This window comes from Antechinus flavipes, chromosome 2 (genome assembly GCF_016432865.1).
Source record: "Antechinus flavipes isolate AdamAnt ecotype Samford, QLD, Australia chromosome 2, AdamAnt_v2, whole genome shotgun sequence".
Lineage (NCBI taxonomy): Eukaryota > Metazoa > Chordata > Mammalia > Dasyuromorphia > Dasyuridae > Antechinus > Antechinus flavipes.
Window position 1 is genome coordinate 162,317,092 of NC_067399.1, and position 26,384 is coordinate 162,343,475.

The 26,384-nt window shown below is 36.8% G+C and overlaps 1 protein-coding gene across 2 annotated transcripts in view; it reads left to right on the plus strand.

Annotated features, from left to right (window-relative positions):
• The first annotated feature begins 4,436 nt into the window (after positions 1 to 4,436).
• KIF16B (kinesin family member 16B) overlaps positions 4,437 to 26,384 on the plus strand; it is a 341,764-nt gene continuing 319,816 nt past the window's right edge. The window contains exon 1 of one of the 2 annotated variants that reach the window (XM_051975895.1): positions 4,437 to 4,734. In XM_051975895.1, the coding sequence (XP_051831855.1) occupies positions 4,688 to 4,734 (47 nt within the window). In that variant the 5' untranslated portion in view covers positions 4,437 to 4,687. The remainder of the gene's footprint in view (positions 4,735 to 26,384) is intronic. The other variant, XM_051975896.1, reaches the window with a different exon arrangement.

Consider the following 26,384-nt stretch of genomic DNA (forward strand, 5'->3'; position numbering starts at 1 on the left):
ATATTATACTTTGTAGGAAAGGACGAATTTTGTGCTAGCTTTCTAAGGGCAGGTTGACTGACTAACAGATAAGGCAGGTCGGGGATCTCTTAGATCCCGGTGATTTATTAATGCATCTTAGAAAGAAGAATGGGTATATAGGTACTGACCCTACCCTTTGTACTTATACTAAAGGATAGAACATTATTCTCTTTTCCCAAACCTCTGCTATTTTAGGGTACACAACTCAGATCCAGTGGAAAAAGGCACAGAACAGAATTCTCATACTGCCTATCGGATATAAAATGGAATAGGCTATGTTATATATTTAAAAGGTTTATTTTGGCATAAGAAATATTGGCTTTGGGGGGAGATAATATCAGAGAATTTAATTCATAAGGTATCAAAAAAAGAAATCCTTTCAATTCACAATTCAGTTATTTATTAAGCACCTGCTATGTGAAAGGTGCTGTGCTAAGTACTGGACATACACATAATTAAAAGATAGTCTCTGCTCTCCAGGAGCTTTCAATATAATGCAAGGATGTAATGCCGGAGAACTGAGTCAGGATAGAGATTAGAGAGTATTTAATAATTTATTAAATGGGAGAGATTTACTGGGACCAAATGGCTCCATAGTTTGGTCCCAGGGCTGAATGAGTCTGTTGTCTCCAAAAATCCAGCCAGCCAACAATGTGAGTTCTCAATGATCTATATACACGTGGCTCAGATACAGAAGGTAGATTGAGGCAGGGACGGAGTCAGGGTGCTGAGAGCGCAAACCGCACTCTGACAATCGGGGTCTGACAGGGTGAGGGGAGGCATAGGGGGGAAGAACCCTGGAGATGGGGAGAAGCATCTAGATAAGAAGGTATCTGACATTCCAGTAGCTTGGGATGGGGAGAGGCATTCTGATATTCTAAAACATAAGCTCTTTTATCCTTATCAAATATTCTGATAAAGAGAATATCCCTCTGATAAAGAGGGAGGGAAGATTTTGCAGGACTTAACTTTGAGAAGCAGGGAAACTAAGTTTGGACTGGGTCAGGATAATTATGGAAATAGAGAACTGCGGCATAACAAGGAGACAACACACAAAAAAGAAGCTGATTCAGGGGTGGAATTCAGGTCTGTTTTAGACTCACAAAGGATTGCTCTCTGAGGGTCAAGAAAATGTGGTTGGATGTGAGGAAACCAGTTAGGACCAGATCAATAAAGAAGGAAATCTTAATGATACAGAATCGTTCTTGTAAGATAAACTATGGAAATGAGAAAAGAGAGGGTTTTTAAAATTTTAATTTTGCATAGAGAGGGCATTGGAAAGAGCTCTGGATTAATTAAAGAATCTAGATTTGATTCTTAACTACTATTTACAAAGTTTGGGAGTTGGGTATAGAATATGGAGTGAGTTGGAGTCAGCAAGACCTTTGTTCAAATACAATCTTCAAGTTTTCCAACTTTTCTCTACCTTTTTCAGTTTCACATTTGTCTAAAATACCCCTAGCATCTAATTTACAGGGTGGCTATGAGGCCTACATGAGATAATATATGTAAAGAACTTTTCAAATTGAAAAGCCCTACATGAGTATCTGCTGTTAATATCTTGGTCAAATCACATCTCTCTGGGCTTCTGTTTCTTCATTTATAAATGAAGTTTTAGAACTGGGTTCTAGAATTCTGTGTATGGATCAGGTGAGTCTACTGACAAAGGAAAGAAGTGGGGAGTAATTTATAAGAGAAATTCAGGTGAAAACTCTCTTTTTACTTATTCTTTGTCTCCTTAAAAATTGGCTGATTTTTTCTATAGTACCTAGATAAAATAATTTCCTCCACTTGGCTAGTAAACAGAAGTGAGAGACGACATAAAAGTTAATTGTCTGTGAATACCATCCCCTCACCCTTACTGAAAGGCATCTAAGCCTGAAGGACTATGTGATATCTCAATGGTTTTTGCTCTGTGAAGTAGAAAGACCTCAATTGGGGTCATGTTGAGTCAAATACAACTGAAAATGACTATACAGTAAAAATCAATATGGGTACCTTCCTTCTCTAAAATTTGGGATTCCACATGAAGGCCCTGTTGATTCTGAAACAGCATCAGGGAGTGACTACTGGTCACTGTGCTTCTCAGAAAATACATTTCAACTAAGACTTCAGCAGTCCCTCCACCTGATTCTTACTTTTCCAATATTTTAAGATATCTGTCCATAGTCCTCTATCTTTTCCTAGGTGGTTGAAAAAGGAACCCATCATTTCTTAGAAAGAATTTCCTTCTGTTAACAAGGATTACCCTTTCCAGATTACCCTTTGGTAATTCCCTTGCAACTTGATATGTGCATATCTATAGGAAACAGTGGTGCAGTGGACAGAGTGTTGGACTTAGAATCAAGAAGGTCTGAATTCAAATCCTGTTTTAGAGACTTACCAGCTGTGTGAGCCTTTGGTAAATCATCAAACTGATTTGCCACAATTTCCTTGTCTGTAAAATAGAGATAAAAAAAAAAAAAGCACCTATTTCCTAAGGTTGCTATGAGAATAAAATGAGGTAACATTTGTAAGTCTATTTTTGTAAACCTTCAAGTGATAGGTAAATATGGAATTGGCCATATATGAGACAAAAATATTATGATTTTCATAATTATTAAGATGTTATGTGTAATGAATATAATAATTTAGATTTCTCAGAGCTGCCTTTTCTGGCTTGAGAGTCAGTTTTCCAGTGCAGTTTGAAGTGATCAATCAATTCTTGACAAAGCTCTCCTGCAAATGTTAAGCGAAGTGAATCAAAGATTGTAGAACTTGTTTCCATCACAGAACTCTGATCCTGTCACTCCTCCAACTAACAGTCCTCATGATTTGAAACAATTACTTACAAATTGTTCCCATAGGACTGAAGTACACTATTGTTCTGGATTTGTAGACTTGTCATGGGAAACCACACAGGCTCTGAAAATGATTGTAGTATAATTCACCTTCTCCCTTCCTTCCCATTTATGATTTGTGTATAAAATCTCTACCTTTCCTGCAACTGAAGGTCTCCTGCCCAGGAGAATTTCCAGTTTGCAAACTATATTCCTTGCTCTGAAAGAGATTAATTAAATTGTTTCTTGATCTTTAAAACCTGCCTCTGCTCTGTAAGGCATCAGCTATTCGTAGTTTAAGCAAAAATTCAGATAACAGGCAATTTTATCTACTGGAAAGAGCTGATTTTATATTGAAGAAGGTGTTGGTTCAAGTCCCAGCTCTGACCCATCCTCGCTGAGTGATCTTGGGCAAGTTCCTTAACTTTTAAGTGTCCCCAGAAAACTGTTACAGAGTAGTTGCTGACTTGCTTGTTAAGTAAGCTTGTTAAGTAAGTAATTTCATTATGAAATTACAGATTTGTTTGATGAGTCAGTTGTCCTTTGTTCTCAGAGGACCAAAATCACTGTGCTGGAGGCAAGTTACAGTGTATCCAACTGTGGCTGACAAACCAACACAACCCAGAATGCTCTGCCATAGGTTAGACACAAACAATCGCAATGGACATTTGGGGTGGCATCTCTAACTTTGTCCATTTCTAATTTCTTCTGAGTTTCAATTCTGCAACTTCTCTGATGAGGGCACGCCAAGCTGGGTGATACATGTTATAAAATCAATTCTAAAGTTCTTGGAAGAGATCTTGAGAATGTCCTTGTATTCTGGATCCTTTGTGAGTTCTCTATAACACAATCTTTTGGATAAGTATATATTTGGCACTGGAACAGATGTAGTTCAGACAGAAAGGAAATGTCATTGGGCAGTGGGAAACTCTGGATTGAGTCTGAGGTCCTAAACTGGAATACTGACTGCCATTTAACGTGTAACTATGGTCGGCACTCTCTGTGCCTCAATTTCTTCATCTGTAAAAGCAAAGAGCTGATATAACTAATGAATAAGGTCTCTCGTAGCCTTATACCCTATTATAAAACAACGGAAAGCCTAAGTCAGGAAGATAGTGCATCATACTAGTTGTGACCAAGAAGTCACTTCTCAACAGTGTGAGCCAGCACTTTGTACTCGGTGCCTGATACAAGGTAGCTGCCCAACGTTTATTGATTGAAGTTGCAGAATTATTACATTGGTAGAGGGACTTTTCAGGCAATCATCCATAAAAAATTAGCGCAGAGCGGCGGGCCAGCTTTGTGGCTCCTTCTGTACGAGCGCTGCTCGGCCACGCCCCGCACACACCTCCTCCGAGCAAGGAGCTTTCCTTACTCCAGCCGCCGCCGCCGCCGCCGGCTCTCGGCTGTCATGGAAACCCGGAGAAGTGGAATCCGCCCCCTGGGGCCCGGCTGCCTTGCCTTGCCTGCTCCTCGCTGGAGCCGCATACTGGGCATGCTCAGTATCCAGGGTAGCTGGAGGCTGCAAAGAGGAGGAGGAGGAAGCTTTGATAGTGCCCAGGCCGGCCCCGCCCTCCGGGGGAGACCAAAGAGAGGGTGGGGAGGGGGAACTCTGGGAGTCGAGGAAAACCCGGAGGAGGAGGAGGAGGAGAGGGAAGTGGGCGGGGGCAGCTGCTAGTGGAGAAAGTAGTTTCCCGGGAGTAGCCAGTCCAGCTGCTGCCGAGGCTGGGTGGGGGGGTGGGGGAGGCTGTGACAGTGACGATTGGGCTTCTAGGGGGTAGCGAAGGAGGCAGCAGTGAGCCCAGAGGTCAGGGGCCGAGCTAGTGCTGGCCAGGCAGGGATGAGCCATGGCATCAGTCAAAGTGGCCGTGAGAGTCAGGCCCATGAACAGAAGGTGAGTGAGCCTGTCCCTCATCTGTCCCCTCGCACCCGCCCCCCCTTCCAGTCTTGTCCTCCGCCCTCGTCCCGCCCCCTTCTCCCTCCCCAGTGGGAAAGCCCGAGGCAGAGGGGAACCCCTGCCACCCCTGCTGCGCTCTTCACCCGGGCCGCCGCTCTGTCTGTTAGTCTGTCCTCCGAATCTGGAGGTTCAGGTGGTTTTTCCTTGTTCCTCTCTTCTCCTGAGGCTTCGAGGCTGAAGTTTCCCATTCTCTTATTGGAAGCAGAGATTTAGCCGCCGAGAAACTCTCGGACTGGGGAATTTTGGGTCGCTTTCAAACTGTCAGTGTAAATATCCCTAGAGGAAAAGTTCTTACTTTTCGCAGAAGCAGTCCCCAGGCAGACCTGCTTGAAATCACCGCTCAGGTCCACCTCATCCACGAGGATTTTCGTGGTCTCCACCCCTTCTCCCCGCCCCCTAGTTTTATCTGGGTCTTTCTTCACCTTAATTTTGTATATGCTTTTTTTTTTTTTTTTTTTTTTGTATTTGTATTTACTTCCTAGTCTTTGTGTTATATCCCTCCCTCCCGCTCCTACTACATTAGCATGATAAGTATCTGAGGCTGGGACTTTTTTTTTTTTTTTTTAATTGTGCCTAGCACACTGCAGAGACTTCCTAAAAGTTTGTTGAAACAAATGGGATTATTCGTACAGTGAAAATACTGTGAGACCCCTCTGTATTTGAATTTATTTGAATAATTTTTTTTTTAAGTTCTAAAAGAAACAACTATTTCTTCTCCAGGATATATACAAAAGATAACTCTTAAGAGTGTATGAAGGAATGATGGTAAAGTACACCAGCAAACATACCTGTTTCTAAAAGCATTCACAGAAAAGATAGTCATTTTACCTAGATTTTGAGCCGATAAGATTCTTGAAGTTTTATCTATTATATTTTCATTTTACATATGACGAAGGGATTTATAGATTTAAGTGATTTGTTCAAGGTCACAAATAGAGCAAATAGGATTTGAACCAGCTTCTTTGGACACCATGTCCTGCATTCTTTCACTAATGTAGAGCCGACTCAGCCCATATCTGTCTTAATTACAGACATTTTTTGATTACTTGGAATGTAAAGTTTCTAATTAGTAGCAAAGAGGCTTTGAGAGAAAGTTAAAAGTGTGACTGAAGAACTGTTTCTATCCTTTAAAATGAAAGGTAAATAAATGAGCCAGAGAATTGAAAGGACACGAGAAAAACTGCTGAAAAGAGATACATCTATACTAAGTGCCCATGTGTTTAAAACATAGTGAGAAGTTTCAAACTTGTTAAAGCGTTGTATGGAGACATTTTAATCTTAACTCCTTTCCGTGTTTTGACTTTTTTCATCTACTGAGAGAAAAATTAGTCCTTTTCCAGTTAACTTTCAAAATTTGATCGTTAGGAAGTAGCTTTGAAAAGTTAACAACTTCTGAAAATTTTGTCTGAGTTGATCATAAGCAAAGTAGAAAAGCCATCTATTTCTGTTGATCCACAAATAGATTAAATGACCTACTTTTGTCTTCTCTTCTCCAAATTCTATTGCCATATATAAGTCAAGGTCCAGTAGTTATGAGTTCAGGCATGTCTGACTCTTCTTGGCCCCATTTGGGGTTTTCTTAACAAAAATAAGTGGAATGGTTTCTCATTTTCTTCTCCAACTCACTTTACAATTGAGTAAACTGAGGCAAACAGGATTAAGTAATTTAGTGTCACAAACTGGTTAGCTTCTGATGTGGGATTTGAACTTAACCTCTTCCTGACTAGACACTGCTATGTACTACGCTAGCTAGTTACAAGATGCTAACAGGAAGATTTTCAGTTACTTGTAGAGTAGGTAGAGAACTGATTTGACCTCTTTGAATATTTTTATTTTGGATGTTAATTGACAAAACTGGGAAAGTCATAATAATTGTCAGTATTTTGAAATCAATGATTTTTAAAGAAAGTATCATTTTATAGCTAGGTAGCAGGGTAGATACCGAATCAGATATCAGGAAAATAGGACATCAGAAAGACCTGAGTTCAAATTCTGCATCAGGCACACATTATTACCCCAGAAAAAGTCACTTAATTTCTGTCTGCTTAATATCCTCATCTATAAAATGAGGATAGAAGTAGAATACTTAACTTTTCAGGTTCCTCATGAAGATCAAATGAGATTATATTTATTAAAGTTTTTTGCAAACCTTAAAGCACTATATAAATGCTAGTTTTTAATACTACTTATAAAGTCAATTTCAAAGCTTTTTGAGTTTTAAAGCCGCAAGTGACGTAAAAAACCTTAAACTTTCACTTAAATGTTTAGATTTATATTATTTATACCATGATATTGATATGCAAAATATTATATGAGGATAAGAGATTTCAAAGTAATGTAGGTAATTAAAATGTATGGAATTATTTTTATATAAGTTTTCTAACTCTTAGGGAAAATTAAGCACATCCTGAGCTTAAGGACTTTAAGAGATTGGCTTTGAGAAAGCATTGATAAGAAGTCAGAAGTCCTTGTTTCTGATTTTAGTTTAACTGCTAAATAGCACTGTGACTTTGGGAAAGTCTCTTCAGTTTTGGGTTTAGTTAAAATTGTCCTTAGTTATATCTGTAGTTCTTCTGGTCAGCTCTACTATTCTGTAATTCTGAAACTTGAATTGGGTAAAAGGTGAAAAAAGATTCCTAAAAAGTATAGACAATGATTTTGATGTTGCTCTTTGGGTGCCTTATAATACTATGTCATTAAATGAATGATTTGTGTACTCAGGGAATAATCGGTAGGAATTGTCATTGGCTCAAGCTTATGGTTTCCTTTTTTTTTTTTTTTTTTCTTTACAGTTACTAGACCAAAAACTATTATGGATAATAAGATTCCTTTGTTTTGTCAAGATGTTTGGCAAAATCTTTCATGGTACAGGATCTTGAGGTCATCTAGTCCAAGCCTATGGGCAAGATGAGGAAATCTAGGTTGGATTTATAGCTATTTAGTAGCATTCAAAAAGTGTTGATTAATGGATTGATACCAATCCAGATAGAAACTTTTAAGAAAACATTATGTATTCCCTAACTGATGTCAAGGAGCTTGTCTTATACATTGCTATGAGTAACTTGGATGAAGCTATAGGAGGCAGGTTCTAAGATTTGAAGGTGACACACAGAGGAATTGGGTAGCTAAGACATTGGATCACAGAATCAAGGTTTAGAAAGATCGCAGATAAGGTGTTCTGAAAATGATAACATGAAAAATTAATTAATGATTCCATTCTATTTTTCTTGAGTCATATTAGCATAAAATATAAGTCAACATGTTGGAGGTAAATTGGCAAATGAACAAGTTCAGAGTGTTGAGGTTAGAAAGGGAACCTCAGAAGATTGGGATCACAGAGGTGTCTCAAAAGAATTTGCAGGCTTGAACCCATCTCCAAGCCAAGAGAATTTAGCAAAGAAACAGAAGCAAAGAGACCCATTTATCTAGTTCTTCATGTTAAATATATGCTAATTTTGTGGCCCAGATGTAGGACCAAGGAGTGGTCTCTGGAATTTGATTTTTACTGACCAACAGATTATCTTCTGACAGTCAGCAATGAACTGAGTGGTCCATTCACTATTGTCTCAGGAGTTTCATCCATGGTACTTTCCTGAGACCAGAAAACTTCAGAACCAGACAGATTATTTTTATTACATTGGGTGTGGGAGTTCCCTGGGCCAGACTCCAAAGCAAGAGGGTTTAGAATCACTGATTTGTTGTTAGAATAGAAGCCCCCTAAGGTCAGTAGACATCAAAATCATTGCTATCTCCTCTAGAAGCTATATTACATCAAGAGAACATGACTAGGATTTTGAGGGGACTGTTAATTCAAGAATAGTTCTGAGGATACGAATCCTGGGGAAGAGGTTACAACACTGGGCTAAATCTAATAAGAAGAAATGAATTCAGTGGGAAAATTGCAAAGTCTTACATTTCGGTTCAAATAATCAACTCACAAATTCAATATGGAGAAGAGATATTTTGTAAGAAAAAGGTGTATATATTTTATATATGCATATTCGGTTCAAATAATCAACTCACAAATTCAATATGGAGAAGGGATATTCTCTAAGAAAAAGGTGTATATATTTTATATATGTATATGTATGTGTATATATATATGTATATATACACATACATATACATATATAAATACACACATACACACATACGCACACATATATATTAGGGGACTGCAAGTTTAGTATGAGCTTATGGTATGGTGTATTTACCAAATCAGCTCATGTGATCTTGGCATTCCTTGAGAGAGGTATAAATTTAAGAACAAAGGAGGTGAAAAATCCTTCTGCCCTCTGCCTTTGGCAGACTTTGGCCATAATAGTGTGCCCAGTTCTGGAGTTTGTAATTTTTGAAGGTCATTGCTAAACTGAAGAACTTCCAGAAGAGAGCAACCAGGATATTATCCCATTGTTTGGCAGCAAAAAGACAGAACCAGAAGTAATAGGTTAGTTATTACTGAGTCAAATTTATGTGCTTGATGTTATGAAATACTTAACAATTAAAGGTGTCTCCAAATAGAATGGAATGTGAGAGATGCTGAGTTTGTTCCCTATGGAGATCTCCAAGCAGAGTCTGGAAAACCACTTGTCACATGTTGTAGTGGGGATTCTTTTCAGATATGGGGTAGACTGAATGACCACTAAGGTGCCTTCCAACTCTCAGTATTTTGAGTCAGTGAATACAGGTGACATGATTCCCATCTTCAGATATCTGAAGGGCTATTAGTTGGGGAGCTGGAGACTGCCACCAGTAATCTTAGGTACCATTCAGAATTGTAGATGTTGTTACAGACCTGGAGGTTTGGGAATAAGATACTGGGGGACATGATTCCCATCTTCAGATATCTGAAGGGCTATTAGAAGAGTGAAAAGATTTGATTTATGTGACATCAGATCTGGGGTCAGTGTCTACTCTATACTACTTGGGGTACAAATACACGAAATGAAATGCAGACTTTGCCCTCAAAGAATTTACAGTCTGAATGGGGAACCTTCACACAAAAGGAAGCTGAAAATAGAAGTGACTGGGTGGGAGGTATCCCTCCAGGAGCATGGTGAAGTCCCAGAAGCAGTGTAGTTGTTTGAGATGTTCTGAGCTGAGGTTCCCCACCCTCACTCCCCTTTTTTTTTCTTCCTGAGGCAGTTGGGGTGAAGTTACTTGCCTAGGATCCTACAGCTAGGAAGTGTATCTGAGGTCAGATTTGAACTTAGGTCCTCCTGACTTCAGGGCTGGTGCTCTATCCACTGTGCCATCTAGCTGCTGTAAGCTCCCTTCCTAAAGGGAGGTTTTGGAGTTTATACCTTCACCCTTCAGTCAGAGGGGTGGCTGTTCAAAGGCTGATCAGATCTTGGAAAGGATGAGATTTTCACATTAATAAACTTCTTAGGACATGGTGGGGAAGATGAAAAAAGGGAGCTAATTTTTTTTCCCATTTTTTTCAATATAAGATGGGACAGAAAGACCACAAGACCTCAAAGATCCCTTTACCTTGAAAAGTTTATGTTGCTCCTATAGATTAAGTAAAAGGAAGAGGGAATTTGTTCTTTAGGCTCCCCTTGTTGCTTCCCTGTTCATCCTGACACAGGATAAATGGCTTTAGGTCTTCTTTTATCTATCACATTCATTCTTCCTACCTCAACATAACCAAGTTCCTTGTTTGTGTCTACTAAGGCCTCTGAGTGCTAGTACATTTAGATGGTATGTGATAAAAATTGGTTTTGCATTTGAATTCTGGCTTTAACTCTTGACCACATTTCAGCTAATGTGTTTTAGGAAACTTATTTTAAAACATTATGAATAGCAACAAAAATAATTTTTTTATTCATTTTCTCCATTATGCATCTTTAAATTGGATATGGAGAATTGTAAAGCTAGCACTCTGTCTCTGTCTCTGTCTCTTTCTTTCTCTTTCTCTTTCTCTTTCTCTGTCTCTCTCTCTCAAATGGCTAACATTTATTTAGTGCCTTAAGATTTACAAAGTATATTGCATATATTATATATATTATCCCTTTTGATCCTTAGAATAGATGTTTTGAAATAGGTGCTATTATTATATTTATTTTTTGGATGAGGAAACTGAGGCTGATACTTGTTAAATGATTTGAACAGGGTTAGTCACTCCATTAATGTATGAGGCAGGATTTAAATAAGTCTTCCTGAACTCCAAGTCTAACTTGGGAAAACTGAATATATATGTAAGAATTAACAAAAGAATGTTTAAGGTAGGTGTCAAATGCATGATACTGATGAGATGTTATAAGATTTGAGGGGAGGGTGTTTAGGAGATTGGGCTTTAGTGGAGGTGACCAGGCCTTGAGGGAAAATTAGGTCTTTACATAAATAGAATATGGTATAGGGGAAAGAGAATATATTTGAAACAAAGGGGCCTGTGTTTGAATCCTGGTTGGCAGTTATATGTTGCTTGATCTTACCCAAGTTATTTTTTTGCCTCTCTGACCTGAGTTCCCTCATTTTTAAAATGAAGGATTGTACTAGATGGCCTCCAAAAATCCTTCCAACTTGAATTTAAGCGGTTTAAACGAGGAATTGGTAGACTATGAAGATATAAATGTGCTTGTGAGTGCAAAAAGAGATTGATTGGCAATTCTGATTTAAATGAGGAGACAGTTGAAACTGAGAGAATATGATCTCTTGAGAGATTTATAAAGAGAGAAAAGAGAAGAGAGAACCAGGAATAGAAGGAAAAAAAAAGAATTTTAGCAGAAGAGAGAGAAGCAGCAGTTGGATAACAAGTGAATGAGGACAGTAGCATGAGTCTTATTTGGCTTCTTTCAAAGCTGTGTATAATCTCTCTTCAATCTTTCTAGTAGTTCTGCCAAAGACTAATTTGCCCTTCCTTTTATTTCTCCTGGTGTTTGTTGATTCTCTCTATCATTATCCACAATGTCCCTTGTATCTACAACCTCCATATTTGTTCGATTTAAAACTCTTTTCTTCTTTTAAAGCTTGGATACTTCTTCCTACAATGTCTTGCTGGATTCCCCCAGCCATAAGTAACTTCCTCCTTTGAATCTCTTACACCATTCTGTTCAGACCTAGTCTATGCACTTATCATATTCTAACTTTTGTTATAGATATCCCACTCCTTTCCCTAATTATATGTTATATGCTCCCTTCTCCCCTCAAAATGAACAAAACTAGGTGATAGACATTATACATTCCTTTGGGGCACGAATTGTCTTGTTTCATCTTTGAACTGCTGGTGCTTATTGCAGTGAAACAAATCAAAGTTTAATATTTATTGAATTTAATGGAATTGATGCTATGGAAGGTCTCTTCAAGTTCAAAGTTCTGTGCTCTGTTAATGAAGAAAGGAATGGTCAACAGTGTTGTAAACTGCAGAAACATAGAAGACTCAGATTAGTGATTGAGGTCATGGGTAAACTTGGATACAGTTTCACAATGATGAGGATGTTGTTCATATTGTAAGGGGTTTAGACTGGTGGTGGTGCAGAATGTAAGAGAGTGTGAACAAAAAATGGCAATAACTCTTTGAAGAAGTTTGAAAGAACATACTCATATTCATATTTTAAGTTAGCTTGTTCTTGTCATCACATCGGTTCCAGTCTTGGAGGCCAAAAAGACTATTTATCTTAGCTAGGATTCTGGAGACACTATAATATGGATAGTAAAAAAAAAAAAAAAAAAAAAATCACTTTCACTAGTAGACCTAGACAGGAAAGGGAGAAAGAAAGGGAAGTAGAATAAAGAAGATAGGAGACTATATGGTAAGGAAGGAAGGTGAGAGAAAAGAAGTGGGGGAGAAGAGGGGCACATGGTAGGGAGCGGGAGACTGCCACCAGTAGTCTTAGATTCAGAATTGTAGATGTTGTTACAGACCTGGAGGTTTGGGAATAAGATACTGGACAATCCTATATAGTTTAGATGGTCTAAAGTCATGATGGCAATGAGAAAGGGATAGTACCTTTTAGTACATTTAGGAGATAGTTTGTAATGTTCCTTTATATTTGGAAGAGTTAGCAGTTTTAAGAAAGATTGTTTAATTATGTACCCTTCTTGGCATTAAACCTGTACCATTTGCAATATGAAATCTAGTCTATGTAAGGCAAATTAGTATCATTATTTAGAACATTTGAGGCTTGTATTAGCTTGGTAAGTAAGCCCTATGGACTGAATGAAGTGACTTGGCTTTTTAAAAAAACATCTATTTTATGGTGGCTTTTCCAAATTGTTTCATTACCACTTGATACTTCTATATAATTCACACCTAATTTTGCATCCAGGTGAAGAGAGCATCATGAAGGGCAAGATATCATTAATAGTATTTGTGTGTGTATTTGAGAGAGAGAGAAAAATGAGTCACTTGTAGTCATCAAATCCAATTCACTTGATGTCATGGCATCATCTCTCTGATGTCATTGTCCACTTTTAGAACGAAAGACAAAACAAATGTGACTGAAAAAAAAAAAAAAAACCCCAAACCATCTCCTGCTATATAATAAGTAGAGTTGAGTCAGAAGACCTGGATTTGAATTCCTCTTTCAACAGTGATGTGTTTGATTACTATGAGTGAGTTATGTGACTTTTTTTTTAAGACTTGCTTTTTTCATCTATTCAATTGGGAATATAATACAGCAGTTCCACAAGGGACAACAATTAAAAATTACATGAGGGTGAACTGTAACATAGCACAGACAAAATAATGTCCATATACCATATGGAGTTAGAGATATCTAACTAGTTCCTGTCTACCTCAAGAGGGATGTTGTGAAGAAAATTCTTTAAAAACACTGTAAAAATGGGAGTTGTTAATAATTTAGATTTCCAATAAATGTCAAGTGCTGAAGATTCACAAAACTCAGGGGATACAAATATGAAAAATAATAGTCCCTGACTCAGGGATTCAATGGGAAGTATGCAAGATGGTAAAATATGATAAGTGTATAACCAAAGTCCAGAGAAAGATAAATTTGGAGATCATTTGCAGTTGGAGGCATAGAAAAGGCTCAAAGGAAAAGCAACTTGAAGAGGATTGTTTAAATCCTCCATATTGATATGGAAATAATGGGAATGTAGGAAAGGATAAAACCATATTACAAAACAACTTTTAGTTGAATTTGGTTGAAATATATAATACTTGGAAGGTAGTGGAATGAAATAAGTTTGGAAAGAAAGCTGGGAACCAGGAATGTCACACTAAACAGTTTGTATTTATTCTGTTGGAAATGGTGAGCCACTGAAGAATGTAAAATGTGTGTTATAAGAATAATTTTGTCAGGGTGTGTCAGCGTATTGAGTTAGAAACTGAAGAAACTAGAGTCAAGGAAACTTTGTGAGACAAGTTTAGGTCACAGGTAATGAAGGCCAGAACCTCAAAGAGTTATGAGTATAAAGAAGAGAAATGTAAAATAAATTTTCCCCAATCATATGACTATGAATTTAGAATTGTAAGAAACTTTTGACACCACCTATTTTAGTTTCTATTAGCTTAATGATAGGAAATGCTGGTCAAGGAGGCAGTTTTACTTGCCCAAGATCATACAAAGTAGTAAATGACAGAGCCAGGTATTAAACCTAGATTCTCTCATTTAAAACTGCATCACATATCTATTTACAAACCCATTATCTGCATATATTTGAATGGAACAAATGGGATTTTATAGAGATGGCAATTTGTGTTTATTCAATTCTTTACTGATAATGACTCCTATGCAGTCAAATGTTGGGCATTGATTGTTACTTTTTGGAAATTGAGTATTTGTAATATTTTTTGATATTGAAATTAGAAACTTGATTCTCTGCTCTTCTAGATGTAAGATTTAAATTATAAGGGGAAGAGCAATGATAGAAACAAAATTGGAGGAGCCCAGATCACATTCTTTTATTCTCTTTTTAGAAAATGATTTATTAAAGTGCTTTTACATTGCCAATTTTTTTTCATTATATTTTCCCCCAACCATATAATTTCTTTGTTTTATAACTAGTACCAAATGTTTTTGATGACTTCTGCTTTATGATATAGTTTGATGTGTAGAAATCTTGCTTCATTTCTACCTTTTTTTTTGTGTTTTCCTTGACACCCTAGATCTTTTATTTTTCCAAATGAATTTAAAAAACATATTTTATCAATTTTTGTAAAGTATCTCTTTGATAATTTGGTTAGCATTAGAATTATATTAACACTGATAATTCTGTCATTTTTATTATATCAGTGCTGCCCAACTATTTTTCAAGTTCTTTATTTCTTTGAAGAACATTTTGTAGTTGAATCTGTACAAATATTTATGTATTTTGGTGATTGATTCCCCAGGTAGTCATTTTATAGTTATTTTGCTGTTTTAATTAATTTACTTAATATTTTTCCCCAGTTGTGTTCAAAACAATTTTTTTTTACATTAGTTTTTTAAGATTTTTGAGTTCTAGATTCCCTTCCCACAATTAATAACATTCCCCACTCACAATTAAGAAGCCACGTATGAAGTTTTGCAAAACATTTCCATAAAAGTCAAGTTGGGAAAGAAAAACAACGATCTCCTACTCTAATGAAAATTAAAATCCTTTAGAAAGATTAAGTTAAAAATAAAGAGATAGAGAGAGAAATAGAGAATGTTTCAATCTGTATTCAGACATAATCAATTCTCTTTTTTTGCAACATTCCACTTCTCCCTTTCCCTTTCTTCCAGTTCATTCCTCTTACTCCTCAATTTCTACCATTAAAAAAAATATATTATCTCTTTATATTCAACTTGCACCCATGTTCTCTGTCTAAATATACTCATAATGCCATAATGATGAGAAAGTTCTAATGAGTATTTAAAGGAATTTGGAGCAGTTTGGAGGAAAGGTTGAGCAAGTTCCTGTCTTTACTCCACCTTCTTGGCTCCATCTCAGTTGTAGTTATTTTGAATGAGATTTTCATATCTATTATTGTCTCTTTCATATTATTATATAGAAATATTGTTGATTTTTGTGTATTTATTTTATAGCTTGCAACTTTGCTGAAGGTATTGTTTCACTTAGAATCTTTGCTGACTCCCAAGGATTTTCTAAACAAACCAACATTTCCTCAGCAAATAGGGATAGGTCTGCCTATGTCTCTATGCCTTTAATTTCTTTCTCATTGCTATTATTAGCATTTCTAAAGTGATATTAAAAACAGTGAGAGAAGAGTGGGCATTTTGCTTTAATTAAATTAAAAATTAAAAAAAATTAAATTAAAAATTATTAGGAGTCTGCTCTAGTAAATTTTCTTTTCTATATGATGCTTGCTTTTAGTTTTAGATACTTTTTATAGTTTTAGAAACATGTTCTTCCTTGCCTATACTTTGTAGAGTGACCTTTTGAAATTCTTATGGAAAAGAGACCCTGTTTACTTTCTGAAATCAGAAAATTGACCATTTTATCCTCCTTTGAACTTCATTATCACACCCTCAGTATGTGGTTTGCACCTAGATCTTCCTGGCCTTAAGGCCAGCTCTTTATCTGCCATACCCATGTGACCCTCTGTTTTGTCACCCAGAGTGTTTGTTCTGTGATAGAAGAGAGAATATTGTAATTCTGTGTTAGGGGAGAGAATCTTAAGCCCGAGATTTGGAGGAGGAAGACCCCTGTTTAATTCGTGTTCTGAGGCTAACCTTGGGCCAGTGTTTACTTGACTCCTCAGATCCTAAATTTAGGGTTTACAATGCCCTATTTAGTCTGACCTTCTCACTTTATAGCTGAGACTGAGAGAGATTGGTTAGGTGACTTCTTGAGGCCATAAAGGCTCCTGGTGAACAATGTTTGGGCCTTTTTGCATATGACTTTGATCTGCTTAGGTGCCTTTGAACTCATCACCCTGTGGTGTTTCTAAGTAATAGCTTGTAAGATTATCCACTAGCAAAGTGTGATATAGTTGTTTTTTGTTCATTGTTTTATTTTTTCTGGCTATACATGTTTACTAACTTCTTTATATATAAAGCTTTTTTATTTTCAAAACACTTGCATAGTTTTCAAGCATTCACCCTTGTAAAACCTTGTGTTCCAAATTTATTTTTTTCCCTTTCTTCTCCCCACCTTTTCCCTAGCTGGCAAATAATCTATGTTAAACATGTGCAATTCTTCTTTATTATCAATTAGCAATTGTCATGCTGCACAAGAAAAATCAGATCAAAAAGGAAAAAAAAATGAGAGAAAATAAAATGCAAGCAAACAACAATAACAACAAAAAAGACTTATGTTGTGGTCCACATTCAGTCTCCATAGTTCTCTCTTTGGGTGCAAAAGGCTCTCTCCATCACAAGACCATTGAAACTGGCCTGAAGTGTTATATAGTTGTCAGGAGAATTGCCAGAAAAATGGAGGTGAAAAAATTTCAGAGAGATGTTTTTAAATAAAATTACTAAAAGTGATTTCCATGGTGCTGGTGGGAGTGTGGAGGGGTTGGCTAATATCCTCATTGATGAGGAGAACACGTTGCTATTGGTGTATTGAAATAGCCAGCATTCCAGACTTCTTCCTCTTCACCAAAGTTGAGCATACTAGAGAGTTTTTTCATTGGACATTATTTTTGATTTCATAATAACTGGAGAAAAAGTCATTTTTATAGAAAAGATGCTCTTAGTAACTTTGATTAGTTGAATCAATTGGAATTTTCAATATGATTGATGTTTGTAATTGGAGAAACAAATGACAGTGGAATGATGTAACATTATCCTTAGCAGAGTGGTATCATGAGAGAAGCTGAAGTTAATCTGTGGTAAAGTGAGAGTAATCTAATCTGTCTTTCCCATTGTTATTTGAGGCCTGTCTGTCACTAGTTGGAATTTTGGTTGATAGTTAAAGGTTAGCACAAGAATTTTAAGCATATATGGGATTAGAGACCATCCCTGGCATTGAATCTATAGAATAGGGTTGTAATTTATTTTTTTTTTTAGACTGAGAGGTCACATGAAAACTTGTGCCCTTTAACAACACTAGGGCTGCCTTGTGCGAGAATTCTTGAAGGAATTTGGGGATTCTGAGAGGGGAAGATGAGGGAGGATGTTTTATGCATGGACACTGCTAGTACTGAGGCATAGAAGGAAATAGGATTGGCACAAAGCCAAAATAGCGGGATCATGGTGAGAACTGGCAAGATCTTAGAGCTGCAGGTAGAATCAGTGGGACTTGGCCGTGCATTTGGATATAGTCAGAGTTGCACTGATAAATGGTTAATAACTGGGCTCTCTAGACCTCCTTTCCCCAAACATAATTTTTTTTGTTTAATTTTTATTATTACCATTTTCTTAAGTCTAAAGTATAGACAGTCACGAATCCCAGTAAATCAAACCCTGATTTGTAGCATATATTTCTAATTTGTAACAAGCCAGTTAGAGATAACTTCAGTACACCAATGGATTTCGTGGTTTAGGGAGAATAAATATTTGAGTATGATACCAAGATTGATATCAGCTGAACATCAGGGAGAATTCAAAATATGTAACAATAAATTTCTATTTCATGAAGGTATATAAGTAATAATAGAAGAAATTATGTTTATGCATGTCCATCTTTGCTTCCTTTATGTTATTCTTTTGTTCTCTGTTGCATACTTTTTATTTTATTCTTTCTCCCCTCTTTCATCCCTCCACATTCTCCAAGTAGACTACAGTTAAGCACAGATAGATAGATGGATATAGATATACACACACATAAACATACACACACACACACACACATACATACACACACACACACATATACCTACCCTCAGGCCCACACACACATATATCTGTATACACATATACATAGACCTACATGCATGTATACCCACATATACTCAGACACACATATAAATATATATACATTACCCATTTGTAAACATGCATTTAAAACAATATTAATATGGCTGACATGTAAATTACTGTCTTGATTGAATCTAACTTTGCCTAAGATCAATAATTAGCAGGCCCTACTTTTTTTTTTTCCCCTAATCTACTCCTGATCTCTGTTATAGTACTTGTATATATCTTATGTCCTATTCCTTCTAACTTTAATTCTGCTCCTTAACTTGCCTTGCTATTATTTAACCTTCCCTGACCTATGGATCCCTCCTTTATTTTTACCTGACTGTTTCCTCTCTTCTTTATCCTATTCCCGTTAATCTATATACCTTATTCCACTATCTTTACACATTCTTCTATACTCCACCTTATCCTTTATTTCTTGCCCATTAATCTATATACCTTGTTCCATTGCCATAAATCTACACATCCTTCTATACCCCACCTTATCCTATTTCCTTCTCCCTTATTTCTTTATAGATTTTGGAGGATGCTATACCTTTCATGGTAGATATATGTATTGTTCTCTGTTCCCTATTTAACCCATTCTTGACGTCAGTAGGTTTTCAGAGCGACAAACCCTTCTCCCCCTTCTAATGCTTCTGTATTGGTTCTTCCTCTGCATATATATGGCATCATTACTATTTTTACCTTTTCTTAGACAATATTGCTTGTTAGAAGTAGGTCATATGCAATTCAGACCCAGTTTCTCTTTTGAGCTACCCTGTTACTGATGTCAGTTTTAAATATATAATGTACATTTTGCCATGAACAACACAGAAATGATTTGTCCAGTTGAATTCCTTGAAATTAATCTTTGATATTAGCTCTTATATGTTAAGTTTTTTATTATTTGGGTTTAGTTGAAACAATGTCCTGAAAATCTACAAGTTCATTGAATGACCATTTTTCTTTTTGTTTAATATATTAAATAATTTTGCTGGATATGATATTTTTGGCTGCAGGTCTAGTTCTTTTGATTGTTGGTTCATATTATTCCAGAATCTGTAGTCTTTTATTGTGGCTGCTGATAAGTCCTGTACAATTCTAATTGTAGTGCTAATATATTTCTACTTTTCCCTAAAATTTTGTTACTCCAGGACAATTTTCTTTGATTATTTCTTGTCTAGGCTTTTTTTTTTTTTTTGGTCATAGCTTTCAAGTGTAACCTTATTCTTATATTTTCTCGATCTGTTCTCCATATCTATTCTTTTTCTTACGTTTTACATTCTGCTCTATTTTTTCATTCTTTATATTTTGTTTTGTTATTTCTTGGTCTTTTATAGCTTTTCTAACTTCCACTTCTTCTTAAAGACTCTCTGTCTCTTTTTCTAGTTGGTTAACTTTTTTTTTTTTAAATTATCTTGTGATGTTTTTGGATTTTTTTAAATTCATTTTTTTCTTAATCTCTCTTATGGTTTTTAAAGCCTTTTTTTTTGAGTTCTTCTATAAATTCTTTCTTGGGCTGATAATTTAACATTACTCTTTAGGGTAGAAGAGGCTTTTTTTACTTCACTGTCCTCTGAAGGTGAACCCCGATCTTCCTTGTGGTTATAGTATGTTTCTCTGATTGGGTTCTTCTTTGCCTTTTCATTTTTTATTTTTTAAAATAAGAACTCTTAGTGTAAGTACTTCTAATCTTCAAGGAGGGGTGAGGGCAGTAGGACAGATGATGGTGCCTCTTGCTTCAGTTCAGCTTTCCTCTCTGATCTGCAACCCCAAACCCAAACCACGGCCATCCTGCATGTGCCTGCTTCCATCAGTGTTTCTGTTCCCTTTCTTTACTTGCTGGGGCTGCTGGTACCATCTCTGCTCACCTAGGACTCAGTCTCTGGAGAGATTTCCTTGGTCTTCTTGGACTCGGATCACGATGTTGGGGAGGTAAAAGTTCTGTGATTCTGGCTGCAGCGGAACCCAACTAGCCTCAAGGTTTCCTACTTGCTGTTTCTCTGGTGCTGGCTTGGAGGAGGATTAATCACACAGATTAATCCAGATCCTGGGGTCTTTCTTTAGATCTTCTTGGGTTAACCCAGGAGGGCCCTTGTTCTGCTCCAACTCTTCTGTGTTTGCCCTGAGATATAAAACAAATTTATATCTGTTTGGGAGGTAAATCTGGAGAGCTTGAAATTTTTTGACCCATTCTGCCATTTTCCCAGAATCCTCTTTTAGTGTATTCCTTTTGGTCTCCATTCACTTTTTTCCAGAGGTCTATACCATACCTAACTCTTCTAAAATTCTATACATCTCCTTTTTTTCTTTCTTGTTTATTTTGTGGCTAGATTTATCTAATTCTGAGAGAGAAGTTGAAATCTTAAACTAGTGTGGGTTTGTGGTCTATTTCTTCTTGCAATTCATTTAACTTCTCTTAAAATTTGGATGCTGTACCACTTGGTGCATATGTTTAGTATTTATATTACTTCATTATCTATGGTACCATTTAGTAAGATATAGTTTCCTTTTTTATCTCTTTTAATTAGATCTAATTTTGATTTTGCTTGGTCTAAGATCAGGATTGCTACCCCTTTTTTTTTTTTTTTTTTTTTTTTTGGCATTAACTGAAGTATAGTATGTTTTGTTCCAGCCTTTTATCTTTACTCTCTATGCATCTCTTTGCCTCAGATGTTTTTCTTGTAAACAGCATATTATAGGATTCTGGCTTTTTTTCTATTCTTTTTAATCTACTCCTAGTTCATTCCATTCACATTCACAATTAAGATAGTTAACTCTGTATTTTCTGCTATTCTATTTTTCCCAAGTTATACTTTTCTCTTCCTTCTGATCCCTACCTCCCTCAATCTGCCCTTCCTTTTATTAGACTCTTCCCCCTTCTCCCTTTCCCCTGCTATGTCTGCCTTCCTCTCCTTTTCCTTTCACCTTCTACTTAGCTATATGGTGAGACAAATTTCTATACCAAAATAAGTATGTATATTATTCCCTCTTTGAGCCAAATCAGAGGAGATTAAGGTTCAAAAAGTGCTCATCCATCCCCTTCCCTTTTTCCCCCTCTGTTATAATAGGTCTTTTGTGTTACTTCATGTGATATAATTTGTCCCATTTTACCTTCTCTTTTTCCTTTTCCCAGCATAATTCTTTTTCTACTTTTTGACTTTATATCATCACATTAAAGTTAATTTATACCCCACTTTCTGTGCATGCCCCTTCTACCTTCCCTGATTAAGTTCTCAAGAGTTACAAGATCGTCGTCCTGGTAGGAATGTAAACATTTTAACTTTTGAAAAACATAGCTTTATCTGTTCAGCTCTGTCTGGTCTTTTCATCAGAAGTGATTGAAAATTCTTTATTTCATTGAATGTCTATCTTTTCCCTCAAAAGATAATGCTCAGTTTTGATGAATAGTTGATTCTTGGTTATAGTCCAATCTAATGTGGAACCTGCTAGGTCATGGATAAATCTGAAAATCTCTGTCATGGATAACTCTGATTGTGGCTTCTTGATATTTGAATTGTTTCTTTCTGGCTTTTTGCAGTATTTTCTCCTTGATCTGATTATTCTGGAATTTAGTTACTACATTCCTTGAGTTCATTTTGGGGTCTCTTAGGAGGTGATCAGTAGATTCTCTTTTTACTTTATATTTCTAGGATGTCAGGGCAGTTTTCCTTGATAATTTCTTGAAAGATGCTGTCCAGGCTCTCTCTCTCTTTCTTTCTTTCTTTCTTTTTTTTTTTTTTAAATAACTTTTTATTGACAGAACCCATGCCAGGGTAACTTTTTACAACATTATCCCTTGCACTCATTTCTGTTCCGATTTTCCCCCACCCTCCCTCCACCTCCTTCTCCAGATGGCAAGCAGTCCTTTATATGTTAAATGTGTCACAGTATATCCTAGATAAAATATATGTGTGCAGAACCGAATAGCTCTCTTGTTGCACAGGGAGAATTGGATTCAGAAGGTAGAAATATTTCGGGAAGAAAAACAAAAATGCAAGCAGTTTACATTCATTTCCCAGTGTTCTTTCTTTGGGTGTAGCTGCTTCTGTCCATCATTGATCAGTTGAAACTGTGTTAGATCTTCTCTTTGTCAAAGAAATCCACTTCTATCAGAATACATCCTCATACAGTACCGTTGTTGAAGTATATAGTGATCTCCTGGTTCTGCTCATTTCATTTAGCATCAGTTCATGTAAGTCTCTCCAAGGCTCTCTGTATTCATCCTGCTGGTCATTTCTTACAGAACAATAATATTCCATAACATTCATATACCACAATTTACCCAGCCATTCTCCAATTGATGGGCATCCATTAAATTTCCAGTTTCTAGCCACTACAAACAGGGCTGCCACAAACATTTTGGCACATACAGGTCCCTTTCTCTTCTTTAGTATCTCTTTGGGATATAAGCCCAGTAGTAACATTGCTGGATCAAAGGGTATGCACAGTTTGATAACTTTTTGGGCATAATTCCAGATTGCTCTCCAGAATGTTTGGATTCGTTCACAACTCTACCAACAATGTATCAGTGTCCCAAGTTTTCCTGCATCCCCTCCAACATTCATCATTATTTTTTCCTGTCATCTTAGCCAATCTGACAGGTGTGTAGTGGTATCTCAGAGTTGTCTTAATTTACATTTCTCTGATCAATAGTGATTTGGAACACTCTTTCATATGAGTGGAAATAGTTTCAATTTCATCATCTGAAAATTGTCTGTTCATATCCTTTGACCATTTATCAGTTGGAGAATGGCTTGATTTCTTATAATTTGAGTCAATTCTCTCTATATTTTGGAAATGAGACCTTTATCAGAACCTTTAACTGTGAAGATGTCTTTCCAGTTTGTTGCTTCCCTTCTAATCTTATTTGCATTAGTTTTGTTTGTACAAAGGCTTTTTAATTTTAATTTAATTTAATCAAAATTTTCTATTTTGTGATCAGTAATGGTCTCTAGTTCATCTTTGGTCACAAATTTATTCCTCCTCCCAGGCTCTTTTTTTCATGGTCTTTCAGATAATCCAATAATTTTTAGATTGTCTCTTGTGCATCTATTTTCCTGGTTGGTACATTTTCCAGTGAGGTATTTTACATTTTCTTTTCTTTTTTCATTTTTTGATTAAAAAAAAAAAGATTCTTCTTGTCTGGGGTCATTTACTTCTTTTTGTCCAATTCTACTTTTTGTTCATTTTCCCATTTCACTACTTCTGTTTTAGAGATTTGCTCTTTTCTTCCATTTCACCAATTCTGTTTTTCAAAGAATTTCTGTATTTCTTTTTCTAAACTCTCTTGAAAGCTCTCATTTCTTTCCCCCATTTTTCTTCTGCTCTTTTAAAAACCTTTTTGAATTCTCCCAAGAGAGCCTTTTCAAAGTTGGAGTCCAACTTACAAAATCGTTTGAGGCTTCCTCTGGAGATGTTTTGCCTTTAGTATGCTCAGGGGTTGAGGTATGTTCTTCCTCCAGCTATCTGTGCTCAGAACTCTTTTGGCTTTTTTGCTCATTTTCAACTATTGAGGTTATCCCCAGGTAGGGCAAAGGGGGAGATTGGCCTGACTTCCTCCATAGGCAGACAGAGGGCCGGTACTGCCTGCTAACTTCCTGTGCTGGAAGTCCTGTGATATGCTGGGGATCAGGGACTCACTGCTTGCCTTCTGTAATTGTGTTGGAGGTCTGCTAGCACACCTGCATCTGAACTAGAACAGAGCAACCGGTGCTGCTGCATTTTGGCTAAGGGCCTCCTGTTACATTCCTCACGCCAGGCCTCCCCATGCTGGCTGCAAACCCCGTTACCAATTGAGACAGACTTCTTCTTAAGCTGGAAAATTATAAGCGCAAAATTACGAGAATTATGTGAGTTCTGTCCCTCCACAATCTGTTCAGAAGCTTAACCTAGCCTTGACTCTGAGAAAAGTCGGGGAAAGCTCAGGTCATATTCTGGCTTCTCTCAGCCATTTTGACTCTTATCTTTAACAAATAAAGATTAGGAGTCAAGTCAGCAAGAATTTATTACATGCCTACTGTGAACCAGCAAAGTGCTAAGTGTTAGGGATAGAAAAGGCAAAAAACTGTAGCTTCTCAAGGAGCTCACAGTCTGAGACATCCTGCAAGTGCCTAAGTATCCACAGGATAGATGCAGGATGAACTGGAGATAATCTTAGATGTCAGAGATTTAGGAGGACCTAGAAAGGCTTCTCCCAGAGGTGGGAGCTGAAACGGGAAGGAAGCAGGCGGCCAGGGAAGGGGGGGAGGGAGATGGCGCGAATGCTTGGAAGGAGGTCCGGGAAGACTGGAGCACTAAGCCCTTGGGAAAGAGTCTGAAAAGACAATCCTGGAGGCCTTCGGGAGCTCCTGACACTGATTGAATTGGGGGAAAAGGGGCAAGCCGGGGCTAAACCAGTGCTCTAGAAAAAGGACTCTGCAGCAGAGTGGGGGATGGATTGTAGCAGGGGGATGCCTACAGCGGGGACCATTACTACATTTCAGTGGTGCATGGACCTCTGTTAGACATAACAATTTTAAGAAATCATGATTATATTCCTTATCTTTCCCATACTAAGCTAAGTATGTAGCCATTGAGCACACACTAGAGCCTAGCATTATGATGCTCCGCAGAGAAGTAATTATCTGGGAACAAATCATTTGTATTTTTTTTTAAGTCCTTGCCATTGCTGATTGACCTGACTTTTGTCTTGCCTCTGGACTAAAGTGACTTTGGAGTCTCCTCCAAAGTAAGGCTGACAGTTCTGTGCAGCTCTGCTTCACTCAAATCCAGTTCATGTTTCCAATTGATAAATGGTCAAAAGATGTGAACAGACAATTTTCAGATAACGAAATTAAAGTCATCTGTAGTTATATGAAAAGTTGCTCTAAATCACTATTAATTAGAGAAGTGCAAAGTAAAGCAACTCTGAGGTGGTACCTCACACCTCTTGGATTAGGTAAAATGACAAGAAAACATAATGATAAATATTGGAGGGGATTGCTCTGGAGAGTAATCTGAAACTATGCCCAAAGGACTATCAAATTGTACATATCCTTTGATCCAGAAGTGTCACTAGTGGGTCTATATCCATAAAGAAGGGAAAGGACCCACATGTGCAAAAATGTTTATAGCAGCTCTTTTTGTGGTAGTGAAGAATTGGAAAATTGAGTAGATGCCCACCAATTGGGTGATGGCTGAATAAGTTATAGTATAGGAAGGTAATAGAATACAATTTTTTTTTTATTAAAAAAATGATGAACAGGCTGATTTTACAAAGGCCTGGAAAATATTATGTGCATTGATGCTGAACATAACAAGCAGAACCAGAAATACATTGTACACAATAACAGCAAGAAAGGGCAATGATCTACTATGGTTCTTCTCTGGTTCAGTGATCTAAAGCAATCCCAATTGACTTTGGACAGAAAATGCCATCTGCATCCAGAAATAGAACTAAAGAGACTGATTCTAAATACACATGCTATGTTCACTTCTTTTTCTCTTTTTTTTTTTTTTTTTTTTTTTAATGTCACCCATGGTTTTTCTCTTTTGCTCAGATTTTTCTCTCCCAACAGGATTCATAAATCAATGTGTATTAAAAATAAATGAATAAATTAAAAAAAACAAATAAAAAATCTAATTCACAAGCACTTGTGATGTCACTAGTCTTTGAGAACAAAGCACAAATAATGTTTTTAAGCTACTTAAATGAAAACAAATATAGACTATAGATATGGACATGAGGTTAAAGAGGAAAGAAAATCTATTATGATCACAGATTCAGAACAGATATGATAGAGGCTACTAATTAAACTCTTGCTGTTTTACAAAGAAGGAGTTAAGGGCTCAGAGATTAAGTAATCCAGAGTC